The 19,892-nt window shown below is 39.0% G+C and overlaps 1 protein-coding gene across 1 annotated transcript in view; it reads left to right on the forward strand.

Moving 5' to 3' along the window:
• Positions 1 to 19,892, forward strand: part of TTC39C (tetratricopeptide repeat domain 39C) — a 317,517-nt gene that overhangs the window by 108,380 nt on the left and 189,245 nt on the right. The window contains exon 2 of the mRNA XM_053714981.1: positions 10,934 to 10,982. Coding sequence (XP_053570956.1) covers positions 10,934 to 10,982 — 49 coding nt within the window. The remainder of the gene's footprint in view (positions 1 to 10,933; positions 10,983 to 19,892) is intronic.

Genomic DNA, 19,892 nt, shown 5'->3' on the forward strand with positions numbered 1-19,892 from the left:
GGACAGCATCAGCCAATTTTTCTTGATGGTGGCACTCATTAATTCAGCCCCAGGAGTATAAGTGGTGAGGAAATTCAACCGATCACGGGTCTCAGTAGTAGTCTTGCTGGCGATCACTGCATCTTGTGTCCATTCGCTGGCTTTCTGACGTTGTTGTTCAATCAGAGACAACGGATACCCCCGTTTGAGAAATCTTTGGGACATCTCTTCAAGTTGTGATACTTTGCGTATGTCATCCGTATTATTGCGGACCACCCGCAGGAGCTGCAAGGAACTCACCCCATCTTTTTGAAACCTAGGATGAAAGCTGCTGTAATGGAGTGTGGAGTTCCTATCAGTCTCTTTCTTGTATAGGGTAGTATGTAGTGTATTTACACCCTCCGTCTCAACTTTAAAAATCTCCAAGTCAAGGAAATGTATGCAGTCAGTGCTTTGTTCCATTTTGAACCGAATAGTGAAGTCAAGTGTATTGAGATCATTCACCCAATCAGACAAAGAGTCAGGAGTACTACTCCAGATCAAAAACACATCGTCTATATACCGACGGTAAAATTTAAGTGGCATTTGTTTCGAAAAAATGTATTGATGCTCATACATAGCCATGTAAATGTTGGCGTAGGATGGGGCCATATTAGACCCAATCGCCGTGCCCATGGTTTGAAGATAGTAAGACTCTTCAAAACGAAAAAAGTTTTTTCCAAACAAAATTCTATGAGATGTAGTAAGAACTCAATAGGGGGGCCCACATAGAGGGTGTTGTTAATGAGGGCTTGTCTAATCATGGCTATCCCATGTGCATGGGGAATGACCATATACAAGCTCACTACGTCCATGGTTACCAAAATGTCAGTGGGGTTAATACCATCAATGTTTCTCAACAAGTTGATCAATTTAAATGAATCTTTAAGGTGCGTTTGGGTATTCTGAACCACAGGCTGTAAATAGAAATCTACAAATTCAGCCAACGGCTGTAACAATGACCCCCTTGCCGACACAATTGGTCTGCCTGGGGGGTTATCCAATGACTTGTGGATTTTGCGAAGTAAGTACAGGATCGGGTAGTCCACAGTAAGGTAACCTAGTGCGTCCTCATCAATGACACTAGCCTGATAGGCCAAATTAAGAAATTCATCAATTTCTTTTTTGTACATTCTGGTGGGATTCATGTGAAGTTTACGGTAGGTAGTGGTATCAAGTAATTGTCTCATAGCCTCAGTTTTGTATTGGGAGTAATCCAAAATCACGGTGGCTCCTCCCTTGTCCGCAGGCCTAATCACTATACCACTGTCAGTCAACAGAGACTTAATAGCTAGTCTTTCAGCTTTAGTCAGATTGTCCCTATAACGTGGTAGCGACTGGTGTAGCTCTGAGATGGTGGAAGTACAGATGTGGTGAAATGTTTTAATAGATGAGTGTGTATTGGGAGGTTCAAAGGTGCTTGCAGCCTTAAAAGGTTTATGTGCATACTCACCTTTAACCTTAAAGAAATCTCTAAGTTTAAGTTGTCTTTGAAAACGTCCCATATCCACACACAAATCAAATAAATCACACTTGGGGGTAGGTACAAAGGATAAGCCTTTGTTGAGTACACTAATATCGTCAGTAGTGAGAGGGCATGAGCTGAGGTTATACACTATTGTTTCGTTTTCTTTTGATTCTTTCTTTTGGTGGCCCCTCCCCCTCCTGAGGCGTCTGCCTCTAGAGGCTGGGATAAAGGGGGCTTTTGAGAGAATCGAGTATTAACCCCACTGACTATGGGGTTCTGTATGGTCTGAGTGTCTCCGTCAGAGGAGTCACCCCCACTGCTGTCAACCGTGGAGAAATTGACCCTTCTGGTCTTGTTAAATGGTTGTTTCCCCACCCAGGGATTGTTATCTCTGCCAAAGAGCCAACTGTAAACTTTTTTATCCCTGTAGTTGTTCTCTACAGTTGTGAATTTTTGTTTTTGAAAGCTAGCAGGTCATGTTTATATTTGTCGACTTGTGTACGCAGTTTAGTGATCCAATCAGTGAATGTATCTGTGGTCAGAATTTTCAAAAGTGTGTCCTTAACAGTTGCAATCTCTACCTTGACAGTCTGCTTAAGTCTGGATACTTCCTCTATAACAAGAAGCATCAGGTCATGTGAACACTTACATGACCTGATGCTTCTTGTTATAGAGGAAGTATCTAGACTTTTTTTTTGCCCAGTCCAGCCCATATATATATATATATATATATATATATATATATATATATATATATATATATATATATATATATATATATATATATATATAAGTAGCTCTGTAGATGGAGGGCACTCACAGGACTTATATAACATATTATCTTTATTTACAACATCAGTTTCACATCAAAGAATGTCAACGTTTCGGCCTATCTATTTGTTACTGGGAGCCCGTTGTAAGGCGTTGTGCTGCTTGCACTATCGTAGATTATGAGTTGTCTTGAAGAAGGCCTCTAGATAGGCTGAAGCGTCGACATTCTTTTATATGAAGCCATAATATATATATATATATATATATATATATATATATATATATATATATATTATAGTATAAAAATGCTGTTTAACACCAGTGTTAACATTTAATATACACAAGTGTGTGGAAATGTTAAAATTAAATTGTTGCATATTTTTACTTGTTATGTTCCCATGACATGCTCTTACAGGGATAGAGTCTTCAATGCAATATTGGTTTTATGTGAATCAGTGTTAATTTTGAAGGCAAATTTCGATTTAGTCTTAGTTTTAGTCTTTTGATTAAAATGCCATTTTAGTTTTAGTCGCATTTTAGTCATCTGAATTGTTTTAGACAACCAAATCTCCAGTAGATATTAATCAACTAAAATCTAAGGGGTTTAGTTAAATTTTAATACATTATTTAAGCATTTCTCTATAATTTCCAAACTCATTATATACTCCAGGAGTAAACATAACATTTGTTAATATTTATGGTATTAAGGTTTAAACATGCAATACAGACACAGATTTAGCCGTTGTGATATATAACGTCTTTATTAAACTTAAACTTAAATAAAACCAAGTTTCATAAACAAACAGAAGTGCAACTTTAAAAATAAAAAAACAAACTGTTTTGGCTGTAACACCATTGCACATATTACCCAATATAAAAACTTTAACAGTTCTCTGTTAATACTTAAAACAAGTATCAAGTAACTCAACACAACAAAAAGTTTCTGCAGCTAGCACAGGCACAGCATAACTTAAACCCATACTCGTGGGTTATTCTTATTTCTATAGGAAGAATCAATTGCTTGTTCACTTTCACAGATTCGAAAAATTTTCGGCAACGAAATTTACACTGCTCTAGAACTTCCAAACTCATTATATACTCCTGGAGTAAAGGTTTATTAACCTGTTTTCTCCAACATTGGTGTGTCCGGTCCACGGCGTCATCCTTACTTGTGGGATATTCTCTTCCCCAACAGGAAATGGCAAAGAGTCCCAGCAAAGCTGGTCACATGATCCCTCCTAGGCTCCGCCCACCCCAGTCATTCTCTTTGCCGTTGCACAGGCAACATCTCCACGGAGATGGTTAAGAGTTTTTTGGTGTTTAAATGTAGTTTTATTCTTCTATCAAGTGTTTGTTATTTTAAAATAGTGCTGGTATGTACTATTTACTCTGAAACAGAAAAGGATGAAGATTTCTGTTTGTAAGAGGAAGATGATTTTAGCAGACAGTAACTGAAATCAATTGCTGTTTCCACACAGGACTGTTGAGATGAAGTAACTTCAGTTGGGGGAAACAGTTAGCAGTCTTTTCTGCTTAAGGTATGACTAGCCATATTTCTAACAAGACCATGTAATGCTGGAAGGCTGTCATTTCCCCTCATGGGGACCAGTAAGCCATTTTCTTAGTTAAACATAAAAGAATAAAGGGCTTCAAAAAGGGCTTAAAAACTGGTAGACATTTTTCTGGGCAAAAACAATTGCTTTACTAGGCATATTATGCAGATTCTAACTAATTATTGGTATTATAATGTTGGGGAACGTTTAGAAAAACGGCAGGCACTGTGTTGGACACCTTTTTCAGATGGGGGCCTTTCTAGTTATAGACAGAGCCTCATTCTGGGACTGTATAGGGGTTAAATGTAAAAACGGCTCCGGTTCCGTTAATTTAAGGGTTAAAGCTCTGAAATTTGGTGTGCAATACTTTTAATGCTTTAAGACACTGTGGTGAAATTTTGGTGAATTTTGAACAATTCCTTCATACTTTTTCACATATTCAGTAATAAAGTGTTTTCAGTTTGAAATTTAAAGAGATTCACTCCGTTAGTGGCTGACCCTGGACAATCTGTCACAGGGAATGAGCTTCCGCAGACCAGAGTGGGTCATTGTCACGACCGACGCCAGCCTAGTGGGCTGGGGCGCGGTCTGGGAATCCCTGAAAGCTCAGGGTCTATGGTCTCGGGAAGAGTCTCTTCTCCCGATAAACATTCTGGAACTGAGAGCGATATTCAATGCTCTCAGAGCTTGGCCTCAACTAGCAAAGGCCAAATTCATAAGGTTTCAGTCAGACAACATGACGACCGTTGCATATATCAATCATCAGGGGGGAACAAGGACTTCTCTGGCGATGAAAGAAGTGACCAAGATAATTCAATGGGCGGAGGATCACTCCTGCCACTTGTCTGCGATCCACATCCCAGGAGTGCAAAATTGGGAAGCGGATTTTCAGAGTCGTCAGACATTCCATCCGGGGGAGTGGGAACTCCATCCGGAAATCTTTGCCCAAATAACTCAATTATGGGGCATTCCAGACATCGATCTGATGGCGTCTCGTCAGAACTTCAAGGTTCCTTGCTACGGATCCAGATCCAGGGATCCCAAGGCGACCCTTGTAGATGCACTAGTAGCACCTTGGACCTTCAACCTAGCTTATGTATTCCCACCGTTTCCTCTCATCCCCAGGCTGGTAGCCAGGATCAATCAGGAGAGGGCCTTGGTGATCTTGATAGCTCCTGCGTGGCCACGCAGGACTTGGTATGCAGACCTGGTCAATATGTCATCGGCTCCACCATGGAAGCTACCTTTGAGACAGGACCTTCTTGTTCAGGGTCCATTCGAACATCCGAATCTGGTTTCCCTCCAATTGACGGCTTGGAGATTGAACGCTTGATTTTATCAAAGCGTGGGTTTTCAGATTCTGTAATAGATACTCTGATTCAGGCTAGAAAGCCTGTAACTAGAAAAATTTACCATAAAATATGGAAAAAATATATCTGTTGGTGTGAATCTAAAGGATTCCCATGGAACAAGATAAAAATTCCTAAGATTCTATCCTTTCTACAAGAAGGTTTGGAGAAAGGATTATCTGCAAGTTCTCTGAAGGGACAGATCTCTGCTTTATCTGTTTTACTTCACAAAAGACTGGCAGCTGTGCCAGATGTTCAAGCATTTGTTCAGGCTCTGGTTAGGATCAAGCCTGTTTACAGACCTTTGACTCCTCCCTGGAGTCTAAATCTAGTTCTTTCAGTTCTTCAAGGGGTTCCGTTTGAACCCTTACATTCCGTAGATATCAAGTTATTATCTTGGAAAGTTTTGTTTTTGGTTGCAATTTCTTCTGCTAGAAGAGTTTCAGAGTTATCTGCTCTGCAGTGTTCTCCGCCCTATCTGGTGTTCCATGCAGATAAGGTGGTTTTGCGTACTAAGCCTGGTTTTCTTCCGAAAGTTGTTTCCAACAAAAATATTAACCAGGAGATAGTTGTACCTTCTTTGTGTCCGAATCCAGTTTCAAAGAAGGAACGTTTGTTACACAATTTGGACGTAGTCCGTGCTCTAAAATTCTATTTAGAGACTACTAAAGATTTCAGACAAACATCTTCCTTGTTTGTTGTTTATTCTGGTAAAAGGAGAGGTCAAAAAGCGACTTCTACCTCTCTTTCCTTTTGGCTTAAAAGCATTTTCCGATTGGCTTATGAGACTGCCGGACGGCAGCCTCCTGAAAGAATCACAGCTCACTCCACTAGGGCTGTGGCTTCCACATGGGCCTTCAAGAACGAGGCTTCTGTTGACCAGATATGTAAGGCAGCGACTTGGTCTTCACTGCACACTTTTGCCAAATTTTACAAATTTGATACTTTTGCTTCTTCGGAGGCTATTTTTGGGAGAAAGGTTTTGCAAGCCGTGGTGCCTTCCATTTAGGTGACCTGATTTGCTCCCTCCCTTCATCCGTGTCCTAAAGCTTTGGTATTGGTTCCCACAAGTAAGGATGACGCCGTGGACCGGACACACCAATGTTGGAGAAAACAGAATTTATGCTTACCTGATAAATTACTTTCTCCAACGGTGTGTCCGGTCCACGGCCCGCCCTGGTTTTTTTAATCAGGTCTGATGAATTATTTTCTCTAACTACAGTCACCACGGTATCATATGGTTTCTCCTATATATATTTCCTCCTGTCCGTCGGTCGAATGACTGGGGTGGGCGGAGCCTAGGAGGGATCATGTGACCAGCTTTGCTGGGACTCTTTGCCATTTCCTGTTGGGGAAGAGAATATCCCACAAGTAAGGATGACGCCGTGGACCGGACACACCGTTGGAGAAAGTAATTTATCAGGTAAGCATAAATTCTGTTTTTATTTATGGGGCGTGATCCGATATACGGCGTAGTTTGCGGCGCAAGCGAGGGAACCCGCGTCGCCTGCAGTTTCAGCTCGCATCTCGAGCTATCCAATATACGCCGTCAGTTGCTAACGTGCCGTAAGTCGGATAAACCAGCGATGTCCAGAAATCTGCGCAAGTACAAATTTCTGGCGTCACCAGTGACTTACGGCACGTTAGAAACTGCCGGCGCCTACAAAACCTGACTAAAGTCTAAATCACCCGCACTGTCTAACACGCCTCCCTAACATAGCCCGACACGTCTAACCCTCTATCCGCTATCCCCCTCACTATCCTAACAATAAAATATGTATTAACTCCTAAACCGCCGCTCCCAAACCCCGCCGCAACCTAATAAAGTTATTAACCCCTAAACTGCCGCTCCCGGACCCCGGCCAGCTATATTAAATCTATAACCCCCTAAAGTGAGCCCCTACCCCCGCCGCCATCTATATTAAATTATTTAACCCCTAAAATACTAAACTATCCCTACCACTAAACCTAAGTCTAACCCTACAAATAGCCCTGAAAAGGGCTTTTTGCGTGGCATTACCCCAAAGTAAACTGCTCTTTTGCCAGCCCTTAAAAGGGCTTTTGGCGGGGCTTTGTCACAAAGTAATCAGCTCTTTTGCCTACAATCTAAATCCCCCTACACCATTGCCACCTATAATAAATGTATTAACCCCTAATCTAATCCCCCTACAACCGCCGCCAGCTATATTAACTATATTAACCCTAATTATATTAGGGTTAATATAGTTAATATAATTATTATATTATATATATTAACTATATTAACCCTAATTATATTAGGGTTAATATAGTTAATATTTTTATAATATATATATATATATATATATATATATATATATTTATTAAGTATAACAACCCTATCTAACTCTAACATCCCTAACTAAACTCTTATTAAAATAAATCTAATATTAATATTATTAATTAAAATATTCCTATTTAAATCTAAATACTTACCTATAAAATAAACCCTAAGATAGCTACAATATAATTAATAATTACATTGTAGCTATGTTAGGGTTTATATTTATTTTACAGGTAAATTGTTAATTATTTTAACTAGGTATAATAGCTATTAAATAGTTATTAACTATTTAATAGCTACCTAGTTAAAATAATTACCCAATTACCTGTAAAATAAATCCTAACCTAAGTTACAAATACACCTACACTATCAATAAATTAAATAAACTACAAATATCTATCTAAAAATACAATTAAATAAACTAAACTAAATTACAAAAAAAAAACACTAAATTACAAAAAATAAAAAAAAGATTACAAGATTTTTAAGCTAATTACACCTATTCTAAGCCCCCTAATAAAATAATAAAGCCCCCCAAAATAAAAAAAATTCCCTACCCTATTCTAAATTAAAAAAAGTTCAAAGCTCTTTTACCTTACCAGCCCTTAAAAGGGCCTTTTGTGGGGGCATGCCCCAAAGAAAACTGCTCTTTTGCCTGAAAAAAACCACAATACCACCCCCCAACATTACAACCCACCACCCACATACCCCTATTCTAAACCCACCCAAACCCCCCTTAAATAAACCTAACACTACCCCCCCTGAAGATCTCCCTACCTTGTCTTCACCACACCGGGGCGAACTCCTCATCCGATCCGGGCGATGTCTTTATCCAAGCGGCAGCAAAGTCTTCTTCCATCCGGCAGCATCTTCCATCAAGCGGCATCTTCAATCTTCATACTTCGCTCCTCCGACGCGGAGCATCCATCCCGGCCGACGACTGAACGACGAATGAGGTACCTTTAAATGACGTCATCCAAGATGGCGTCCGTCGAATTCCGATTGGCTGATAGGATTCTATCAGCCAATCGGAATTAAGGTAGAAAAATCTGATTGGCTGATTGAATCAGCCAATAAGATTCAAGTTCAATCTGATTGGCTGATTGGTTCGACGGACGCCATCTTGGATGACGTCATTTAAAGGTACCTCATTCGTCGTTCAGTCGTCAGCCGGGATGGATGCTCCGCGTCGGAGGAGCGAAGTATGAAGATTGTAGATGCTGCTTGATGGAAGATGCTGCCGGATGGAAGAAGACTTTGCTGCCGCTTGGATAAAGACATCGCCCGGATCGGATGAGGAGTTCGGCCCGGTGTGGTGAAGACAAGGTAGGGAGATCTTCAGGGGGGTAGTGTTAGATTTATTTAAGGGGGTTTGGGTTAGATTAGGGGTATGTGGGTGGTGGGTTGTAATGTTGGGGGGTGGTATTGTGTTTTTTTTTCAGGCAAAAGAGCAGTTTTCTTTGGGGCATGCCCCACAAAAGGCCCTTTTAAGGGCTGGTAAGGTAAAAGAGCTTTGAACTTTTTTTAATTTAGAATAGGGTAGGGAATTTTTTTTATTTTGGGGGGCTTTATTATTTTATTAGGGGGCTTAGAATAGGTGTAATTAGCTTAAAAATCTTGTAATCTTTTTTTTATTTTTTGTAATTTAGTGGTTTTTATTTAATTGTATTTTTAGATAGATATTTGTAGTTTATTTAATTTATTGATAGTGTAGGTGTATTTGTAACTTAGGTTAGGATTTATTTTACAGGTAATTGGGTAATTATTTTAACTAGGCAGCTATTAAATAGTTAATAACTATTTAATAGCTATTGTACCTAGTTAAAATAATTAACAATTTACACTGTAAAATAAATATAAACCCTAACATAGCTACAATGTAATTATTAATTATATTGTAGCTATCTTAGGGTTTATTTTATAGGTAATTATTGTAGATTTAAATAGGAATATTTTAGTTTATAATATGAATTAGATTTATTCAATAAGAATTTAGTTAGGGGTGTTAGGGTTAGATAGAGTTAATATAGTTAATATAAATACTATAGTAACTATATTAACTATATTATCCCTAATATAATTAGGGTTAATATAGTTAATATATATAATGTAATAACTATATTAACTATAATATACTTAGGGTTAATATAGATAATATAGCTGGCGGCGGGGTAAGGTAGATTAAATTAGGGGTTAATAATATAGATGGCGGCGGTGTAAGGGGCTTACATTAGGGGTTAATACCATTAATATAGGTGGCGGCGGTGTAGGGAGGGCAGGTTATAGGGCAAAAGAGCTGTTAACTTTGGGGCAAAGCCCCGCAAAAGGCCCCTTTTAAGGCTGGTAATAGAGCTTATTACTTTATGGATATTAGATTAGGGGTTAATAATATTAATATAGCTGGCGGTGGTGTAAGGGTCAGATTAGGGATAGATCAGGTAGATGGCGGCGGTTTTAGGGGCTCCACATTAGGGGATAGATCAGTTAGATGGTGGCGGTTTTAGGGGGGCTCACATTAGGGATAGATCAGTTAGATGGTGGCGGTTTTAGGGGCTCACATTAGGGGATAGATCAGTTAGATAGTGGCGGTTTTAGGGGCTCACAGTAGGGGGTTAGTTTATGTAGATGGCGGCGGTTTAGGGGTTAAATACTTTATTAGGGATTGCGGCGGGGGATCGCGGTTTGACAGGTAGATAGACATTGCGCATGCGTAAGGTGTTAGGTTTTATTTAGCAGATTGCGGTTGACAGGTAGATAGACATTGCGCATGCGTTTAGGTGTTAGGTTTATTTTGTAGCTAGTTTAGGGAGTTACGGTGCTCCAATAGTCAGCGTAAGGCTTCTTACGGCCGCTTTTTTGTGGGCGAGGTGAAAATGGAGTAAGATTTCTCCATTTTCGCCACGTAAGTCCTTACGCTGTATATTGGATACCAAACTGCGCTGGTTTGGTATACCTGCCTATGGCCCAAAAACTACGGGCGACGGCAGAAATATACGCGGCGTAACTTCTAGGTTTGAACATGCAATACAGATTTAACTGTGGTATATAACGTCTCTATCATAAAATTAAATAAAACCAAGTTCATAAATAAACAAGAAGATAGCCTTGCTTTTTTTTTTTTTTTTTTTTTTTTACAAAAGAGCAGTATTAGATATGGATTGATTACAACACCTTGCATAAAGTGTTATTTTTGACAGCAATTTTGATTAATTTTAGTTATAGTCTTTTGACTAAAATGTAATTTTGATTTAGTTTTAGTCATAGGAATTTCCGACTAAAATGCCATTTTAGTTTAGTCGTATTTAAGTCGACGAAATTAACACTGATGTGAATATGTTAATTGTATATCCTGTACAGTGCTAAGATATTACACGTCTTTACTAATAATATATTCTGTTAAACATGTTGAAAAGTTTGTATGTATAATAATACTGTTACATAGTAGTGATGCAAATTATTATTTTTCTTGCAGGAATCACAGTCCTTTGATGAGTTTTGGAGCTAGTTTTGTCAGTTTTTTGGTAAGTAATTAATTAATTAATTAAAAACATATGTAGATTTTAACTTTATTTTTTTATACTGCTACTTAGATTTTTTTATTGCATCAAATAAATGCTAGTATTTAAAAATCCGCTGTGGTTAATTTATGGAAGACAGAGGTTTAGCCACTTTATTCAGTTAGTCATCTTGTGAGTGAAACACACAAAAAAAGTTTTATTGTCCCTGTTGGTGCCTAAGAATGTTTCAAGCATCAGAATATTCTAATAGGGTTAATTTACAAGGCATTGCTGCAGATACCCCAAAGAACGCCACGCAATCTGCTCTTGTAAATGTGATCAGAGGTAAAATAATTTGCGATGCAAACACTCTATGCTGCCGTAGAAGAATTTTAAATTGATGTGTTCATTACTGAACGTGTCATTGTTACTGTGGCTTAAAGTAGCGCATTTAAAACAATAAAGAAATGAAACACACACTTTTTTCAAAAAGTATTGACAATTACTATTATAGAGGTCAATATTTTTGTCAGGCTTGCAGAGGCTTATCTCAGTCTGCTAACAGAGACGTACAGAGATGTATAATTTGTCACTTTCATATGCTGGCTAAATGTTTCTTGTAGCAGTCTTTGGCCTCTATTTAACAAAATCTGCGGACCTGATCTGACAGTTGCGGATCAGGTTCGCCAGACCTCGCCGAATACGGAGAGCAATACGCTCACAAGAGCTGCTGGTGCACGCTGCCCCCTGCAGACTCGCGGCCAATGGGCCGCCAGCAGGGAGGTGTCAATCAACCCGATCATACTCGATCGGGTTGAATTCCGGCGATGTCTGTCCATTTGCTCCGAGCAGGCGGACAGGGTTATGGAGCAACGGTCTCCATTCGGAGCTTGATAGATAGGCCCCTTTAAAATGCACAATGGAGCAATGCAGATCTCAGTAGCATTCTCTTGTATGCTGTTTTGCAAAAAAAAAAGGATTTTTTATTGCTTCCAGAGTAACTTTTGTGACGTGTCAGCACCTGGCGCATTGGAGGTAGCCATATGAGTGCGCATGACGACCTTTACATTGTTAAATGATCCGTCTAGCACTAGCAGAGAACTTTTCTAATTGTATTTGTGCATTTAAATACGATAATGGAAATACAATTTATCCCACATATAAAAGAGCCCTTTAAAATCTAAAAGTATACAATGGGGTTGGATATGGCTGATAGTATTAATGATTGTAATCCCATTTATAATAGTAAATAATAATAAATAGTGAAAGTATAGTGCAATCTTTTTAATTTGCATAATAAAACATTTTATATTACATTTTCCCCTTTTTCTGAAATCCCCCTACTTCCATTTAATAACATAGTGATAGGGATTTTTCTTAAAGGGACAGTCTTGTCAAAATGAAACTTTCGTGATTCAGATAGGACATGCAACTTTCCAATTTACTTTTAGCATCACATTTTCTTTGTTCTCTTTGTATTCTTTGTTGAAAGCTAAACCTAGGTAGGTTCATATGTTAATTTCTAAGCCCTTAAAGGCTGCCTCTTATCTCAGGGCATTTTCACAGCTAGAGGGTGTTTATTCATGTGTGCCATATAGATAACATTGTGCTCACACACGTGGAGTTAGCACTGATTGGCTAAAATGCATGTCTGTCCAAAAAAAACTAATATAAGGGGCAGTCTGCAGAGGCTTAGATACAAGGTAATTACAGAGGTAAAACGTATATCAATATAACCGTGTTGGTTATGCAAAACTGGGGAATGGATAATAAAGGGCTTATCTAGTCTTTTAAACAATACACATTTTGGATTAGACTGTACCTTAAGTACTTTTTTCTTTTCTTTTTTTTGTTTTGTTTTTGTGATTAAAACCACACATATATTTTGTGAGATAAGTTAGTAAGCACAGGCATATCATTTGTGTGCCATATTAACAGTTGTGTAGGCTTAGAATTCTTTTTTATGTCCGCTACTGAAAGTTTCCCCAATATTAAAAGTCACAAGTATATTATTCATTCAGTTTGAGCATTTCCATAGGTTACATTGTGTGTCTTTTGATAGTTTTCAAACAGTCAGATTTAGTTTTATGTTTGTGCAGTGTAGAGTTGTGCATCTTGTAATAGGAAGAGAGGAAAGGCAGTGCTTTGTAAGCGTCAGAGCGCACGCCAGTGGTCACTGATGCGTCTGCACGTAGCTATTGTCTTGTAAGGTTGAAAGCAGAAGTGATTCAAAGACAGAAGAAACGAGTGCTTCACATGCAGTAAGCCAGTACTTCCTGCTGCGGTGCCCAATGTATTATATACTCTTTAAGTACATGTAAAAACTATTTGCACATTTAATTAACCTCTTGATTGCCAATAACAACTTGAAATCCGTGATTTAACGGCTTAATTACCAGAAACATGCCGAAAGCAGTGATTAAATATCTGTTAAGGTTCAAGTTTTGTGCAATTATTGAACATCTGGTTAAAAATATCATGGTCACAGCATTTTCATTTTTAGTAGCACGCATAATGATTTAACCTTTTTGTTTTCCATGAACTTTGGTAGAAAGAGGACGTAAAATGTGCAGTTTCGTGCAAAAACTTAGAGGGAGCAGTTTATTTTATTTATTATTTTTTAATATCACAGTATAGTGTGAATATGTTTAGGAAGTACTACTGCTACCAAGAAGCCATAAACAATCAAGAATGACAACAATCAAAGGGCTTATTAATTGCTAATTCTATACAAGTGATGAAGCAATTATGATTGGACCAATAACAAATCAGTGTTTTTTGAAACAAGGCCTGGAAATGAATGCAGTTTATTGCTAATGGGCACTGCTATTGATGCTTGAAGTAGTGTTCTTTTGCGATAGGCTAAAATAACTTTCAAAGCAAATCTCGTACTCATTTCTCCTGAGGGTAATGCTATGGTGGTCTTTTGTTCCCTTTTAAAAGATGAACAGTCCTAACCACAGTATAGCACTAGTATGAAGCACATCTCTCTGCGGCCAATGTCAAGCTATTGATGGTAGGGAGAAGGCTGGTGGCCTAGTAAAATAGCTCAGATTTTTGCAAGATTAGAGCTCAGATTTTTTTAGGGCAAACAATTGATAGCTAAATTGCATATATGGTACACAGGACTGAATATATCAATTCCACGAAAAGATAGAAATATAGAGAGTTGCATATAACTATCTGTCAACTAAATCATAGGACTATATAAACAGAAAATCATACATCACCATCTTATACTGAAACATTTTTGTAGCGCATGCTTGCATTGTGCAGTCAATACATCCTCCTATCAATATTCTACCTAGCACTATAATATGGTATAGTACTGCTGCATTACATTACAAACCCAAACCGTTTGTTTCCTAGAGGCTGTAGTTTACTTGATATATACTCTGCTGTCTATTACATATTCAAAGTATGAACATTTGCTCTGTATAAACAAATTGATTGACGGTAAACAAGGACCAGATTACGAGTGGAGTGCTAACAGTTAAGCGTGAGCGATATCGAGCTTATTGTGGCTGTTTGCGTGTCAGATAAAGCGCGTCATATTACAATTTGAAAGTAAACGCGATTGCTTGAGTGCAATTGAAGTTAACCGCGCGGCGGGATAACGTGATCGAAGAGCTCTGGTTAACTGTTTTCAAGAAACAAAAAAGTGTCGCAAAACAAAAATACATTGAAAAGTACACTCATAATAACATCATCTAATAAAAATTATAAAAAAAAAATTGCACAAAAAAGTTAAAAAGGGCTCAAATACAGGGAGTGCAGAATTATTAGGCAAATGAGTATTTGACCACATCATCCTCTTTATGCATGTTGTCTTACTCCAAGATGTATAGGCTCGAAAGCCTACTACCAATTAAGCATATTAGGTGATGTGCATCTCTGTAATGAGAAGGGGTGTGGTCTAATGACATCAACACCCTATATCAGGTGTGCATAATTATTAGGCAACTTCCTTTCCTTTGGCAAAATGGGTCAAAAGAAGGACTTGACAGGCTCAGAAAAGTCAAAAATAGTGAGATATCTTGCAGAGGGATGCAGCACTCTTAAAATTGCAAAGGTTCTGAAGCGTGATCATCGAACAATCAAGCGTTTCATTCAAAATAGTCAACAGGGTCGCAAGAAGCGTGTGGAGAAACCAAGGCGCAAAATAACTGCCCATGAACTGAGAAAAGTCAAGCGTGCAGCTGCCAAGATGCCACTTGCCACCAGTTTGGCCATATTTCAGAGCTGCAACATCACTGGAGTGCCCAAAAGCACAAGGTGTACAATACTCAGAGACATGGCCAAGGTAAGAAAGGCTGAAAGATGACCACCACTGAACAAGACACACAAGCTGAAACGTCAACACTGGGCCAAGAAATATCTCAAGACTGATTTTTCTAAGGTTTTATGGACTGATGAAATGAGAGTGAGTCTTGATGGGCCAGATGGATGGCCCGTGGCTGATTGGTAAAGGGCAGAGAGCTCCAGTCCGACCTCAGACGCCAGCAAGGTGGAGGTGGAGTACTGGTTTGGGCTGGTATCATCAAAGGATGAGCTTGTGGGGCCTTTTCGGGTTGAGGATGGAGTCAAGCTCAACTCCCAGTCCTACTGCCAGTTTCTGGAAACACCTTCTTCAAGCAGTGGTACAGGAAGAAGGTCTGCATCCTTCGAGAAAAACATGATTTCATGCAGGACATGCTCCATCACACGCGTCCAAGTACTCCACAGCGTGGCTGGCAAGAAAGGGTATAAAAGAAGAAAATCTAATGACATGGCATCCTTGTTCACCTGATCTGAACCCCATTGAGAACCTGTGGTCCATCATCAAATGTGAGATTTACAAGGAGGGAAACAGTACACCTCTCTGAACAGTGTCTGGGAGGCTGTGGTTGCTGCTGCATTGCAATGTTGATGGTGAACAGATCAAAACACTGACAGAATCCATGGATGGCAGGCTTTTGAGTGTCCTTGCAAAGAAAGGTGGCTATATTGGTCACTGATTTGTTTTTGTTTTGTTTTTGAATGTCAGAAATGTATATTTGTGAATGTTGAGATGTTATATTGGTTTCACTGGTAAAAATAAATAATTGAAAGGGTATATATTTGTTTTTTGTTAAGTTGCCTAATAATTATGCACAGTAATAGTCACCTGCACACACAGATATCCCCCTAAAATAGCTATAACTAAAAACAAACTAAAAACTACTTCCAAAACTATTCAGCTTTGATATTAATGAGTTTTTTTGGGTTCATTGAGAACATGGTTGTTGTTCAATAATAAAATTAATCCTCAAAATACAACTTGCCTAATAATTCTGCACTCCCTGTATATGTGGTCTCAGGTATTAGAAAAACAAAGGCAGCAAAAGCCTTTAATATATAGTATATATATATACATATATACTATAATAATAATAGTGTTATACGGTGTATTTACTGTAAATATTTCACATTCCAATGCCCTTCACATAGTACAATATGTTCTATGTATTTTTTAAAATTTTTAAATCATTTTTATTTATGAGGTTTGCAAAGATAACAACAGAAACAAATTGGCTTCTATACATGTTGACCACCGTCATATGAACAAAATTTACATCAAGCCATATAATAAAAAAATCCATAGATATAGTCCATCTCAAACATGGTAAATGCATATATATGTAAGTCATCATTAGTAAATCAGACATGAAAAGAGAGAGCCATATTCGGCATTATTAATCGTGCAAATATACATGTACCTCTTTTTTTTTAATTTAATAGTGTGATAGGATCCTCTAAAACACTAATAGGACACTATTGGGCCTAGTAACACTTATGATTCTAATTAGAGATATAGCATATGAAATGGCCACTTATTGGGCCTAAGTATAATTAGGTGTGATTCGTATCTGAGAAGGAAAATCCAGAAATCCAGATATAAAAATTGGTTATGTGATGTGAGAAACGATAAAACGGTGGGACTTAATGAACAAAGCAGGATATATTTTGATTACACTACTACCCCTAAGCATAGAGTAATATAGTATTGGATTTCTCTAGCAAAAGGTGTTATATGTCTTCTACCATGAGGCGCTCATGAACTATTGGCTCTGGAAAGCAGGTACATAAGTAGTATATTGTATTGAATGTAGTTTTATACATCTAGACCCATGTTTAATAGTATTAATTATGTACTGGTAATGGCGGGGTCATAGGCCTTAAAGGGATACTAAACCCAATTTTTTCTTTCATGATTCAGATAGAGCATGAGATTTTAAGCACCTTTCTAATTTACTCCTATTATCATTTTTTCTTTGTTCTCATGTTATCTTGATTGAAAAAGGAGTACTGTAAGCTTTAGAGCCGGAACCATTTTTTGTTTAGCACCGGGGTAGCACTTGCTGATTTGTGGTTAATGTAGCAAACCAATCAGCAAGCGCTACCGAGGTGCTGAACTAAAAATGGGCCGGCTCCTAACCTTTTATTACTGCTTTTTCAAATCAAGATAACATGAGAACAAAGAAAAATTGATGATAGGAGTAAATTAGAAAAATTGCTTAAAATTGCATGCTCTATCTGAATCATGAAAGAAAAAATTTGGGGTTAGTAACCCTTTAAGGCGTTCCTTCATTTTAATGATCTCTATGAGGTCATAAAGACCCGTACCTAAGAAAAGTGCTGACAGGGTGACAATCCATCCCAGATATCCAAAAGAGTTCCACATAAACAGCTATTGATAGCAGGTGCTTGCATGCATACCAAAGGACTGCCCCTAACAAACATAGCAAGGACCGACCATAGGTGGATGAAATTGGACAGGCCGTGTATACTTTTAACTAGTAAATCTTCGTGACATAGAAAGACCAATAAAATCCCAAGCATATTTAACTGTGTTTACATGTTTTACCTTAGAGCTGTCTAGATTAGGCACAATAGAGTACATAAAACCCACACGGAACTATGCTAGGGACTATTGATCCCATGTATATAACAATACTTCCCCAAGTAGGCTAAAAGTAAACGGATAGGCTTAAAGGCATATTTTCGGACTAAGAGTGTGGGGTAGGAAGAGACAAAAATGTAACTGGCCATCTATACAGTAGATCTAGTGATCCTTTATAAACTTGCGGACCATATCCCTGATATCCGGGTCTTTTGCTGTGTTAAGTTTGGGTCTCTATTATATACCGGCTAACAGGGTAGGGCTAGGTGCATATGATCAACTACCTTAATCAAAACAGTGAGTCCAGAGTCCCAGGTTAGAGGATCAGTTCAGGAGGGGAAATACCCAACCTACCCCTGTTTTCAACATTTGGCTCTCTGGGCATTGCTTGTCCTGGCCCCACTGGTACATACCAAGAACAGGGCCATTGCCCCTGAGGAGAGCAGCCTTCCCGCTCTCCATCTCATCTGATGTGTATTCCGCATATTGATGCTCAGAGGATTGGAAAACCGTCAGCCTCCGTGCGGTCACAGTAGCAGCCCAGCGTGTCTGTCTTGTTGGGGGCGATCCCCGGTCTGCAGGGCCCGAGCAGTGTGCTTCATCTGAGTCTCCCTCTGTATCTCCATCACCCGAAGGTAAGGCAGAGGCTTGCCCAACTCCGATTATTGAAGTCTGACTACCTTGAGTAGTTTGGGCTCCGCATACCTGTCTGAAAGGTGGGTCCACCGGAGCTAGTATCAATGCAAGATCAATTAGATAGGGAAATCATCCGTCCCCTGTATCGAGATCCGAAGAGGGGCTGGGCCAAACAGCTACTTGTGGTTGCTCCTCCGCTGCTGCGGTGCCACATGAACAGCATGAAAAGCCTTCTCTAAGGCCTTAATTGCGCTTTGTGCACCAGATAAGTCAGACTTGGGATCTCCCTCATAGTCCGTTGCTGGCCGATCTAGGGTTGTGAGGCAGATTCCCTTTGCATACCATGGAGACATGAGAAGCCTGCAGAGCTCCCTATCTAAGCTCCGGTAGCTGTCGTGTATCGCCTGGGTCACTGTACGCTCCCACTTAATCAGAGCTTCCATCTCTCCGGTGCAGTAGAGCAGTGCTGTTCTAATGATAATGTCCCTGTTTACTGCTATATTGTGGGAGTAGCAGGTTCCCACTTTAGGTGTAGAGCAAAAACTGTGTACTTAGGGCACAGTTAGGTTTGGGGACAGTGTGGAGGCTTCAGTAGTAGGGGAAGGCCTCAAATGAATAGTCTGGTACTGAGGGCTAATTAGCCGTGATCCAATCCAAAGCCCTATTTCTCGGATCAGGTTGCCTACAGACAAGCCTCCGCACTATTTTGAGTTGAAAACTGTCGGGCGTCTTGGGTAAAATTATTAAATTGTGGAGAAGGCTCAAGGAGCTGAAGCTCAGTGCGACCAGTAAGATGGCTGCTGCCCGGAAGTCCCCCTGTTCTATGTATTTTTAAATAGATATTCCTATATATATCTGTATGTATTTATATATAATATAATATATATATACATACATACACACACAGTTGTATGCAAAAGTTTAGGCACCCCTGACAATTTCCATGATTTTCATTTGGATCAGCAATTTCATTTTGATCTATCAAATAACTGAAGGACACAGTAATATTTCAGTAGTGAAATTAGGTTTATTAGATTAACAGAAAATGTGCAATATGCATCAAAACTAAATTAGACAGGTGCATAAATTTGGGCACCCCAACAGAAATATTGCATAAATATTTAGTAGAGCCTCCTTTAGCAGAAATAGCAGCTTCTAGGCACTTCCTATAGCCTGTAATGAGTGTCTGTCTGGATTCTGGATGAAGGTATTTTGGACCATTCCTCCTTGCAAAACATTTCCAGTTCAGTTAGGTTTAATGGTTGCTGAGAATGGACAGCCCACTTCAAATCACCCCACAGATTTTCAATGATATTCAAGTCTGGGGACTGGGATGGCCATTCCAGAACATTGTACTTGTTCCTCTGCATAAATGC

The sequence above is a fragment of the Bombina bombina genome, chromosome 5 (assembly GCF_027579735.1).
Source record: "Bombina bombina isolate aBomBom1 chromosome 5, aBomBom1.pri, whole genome shotgun sequence".
NCBI lineage: Eukaryota > Metazoa > Chordata > Amphibia > Anura > Bombinatoridae > Bombina > Bombina bombina.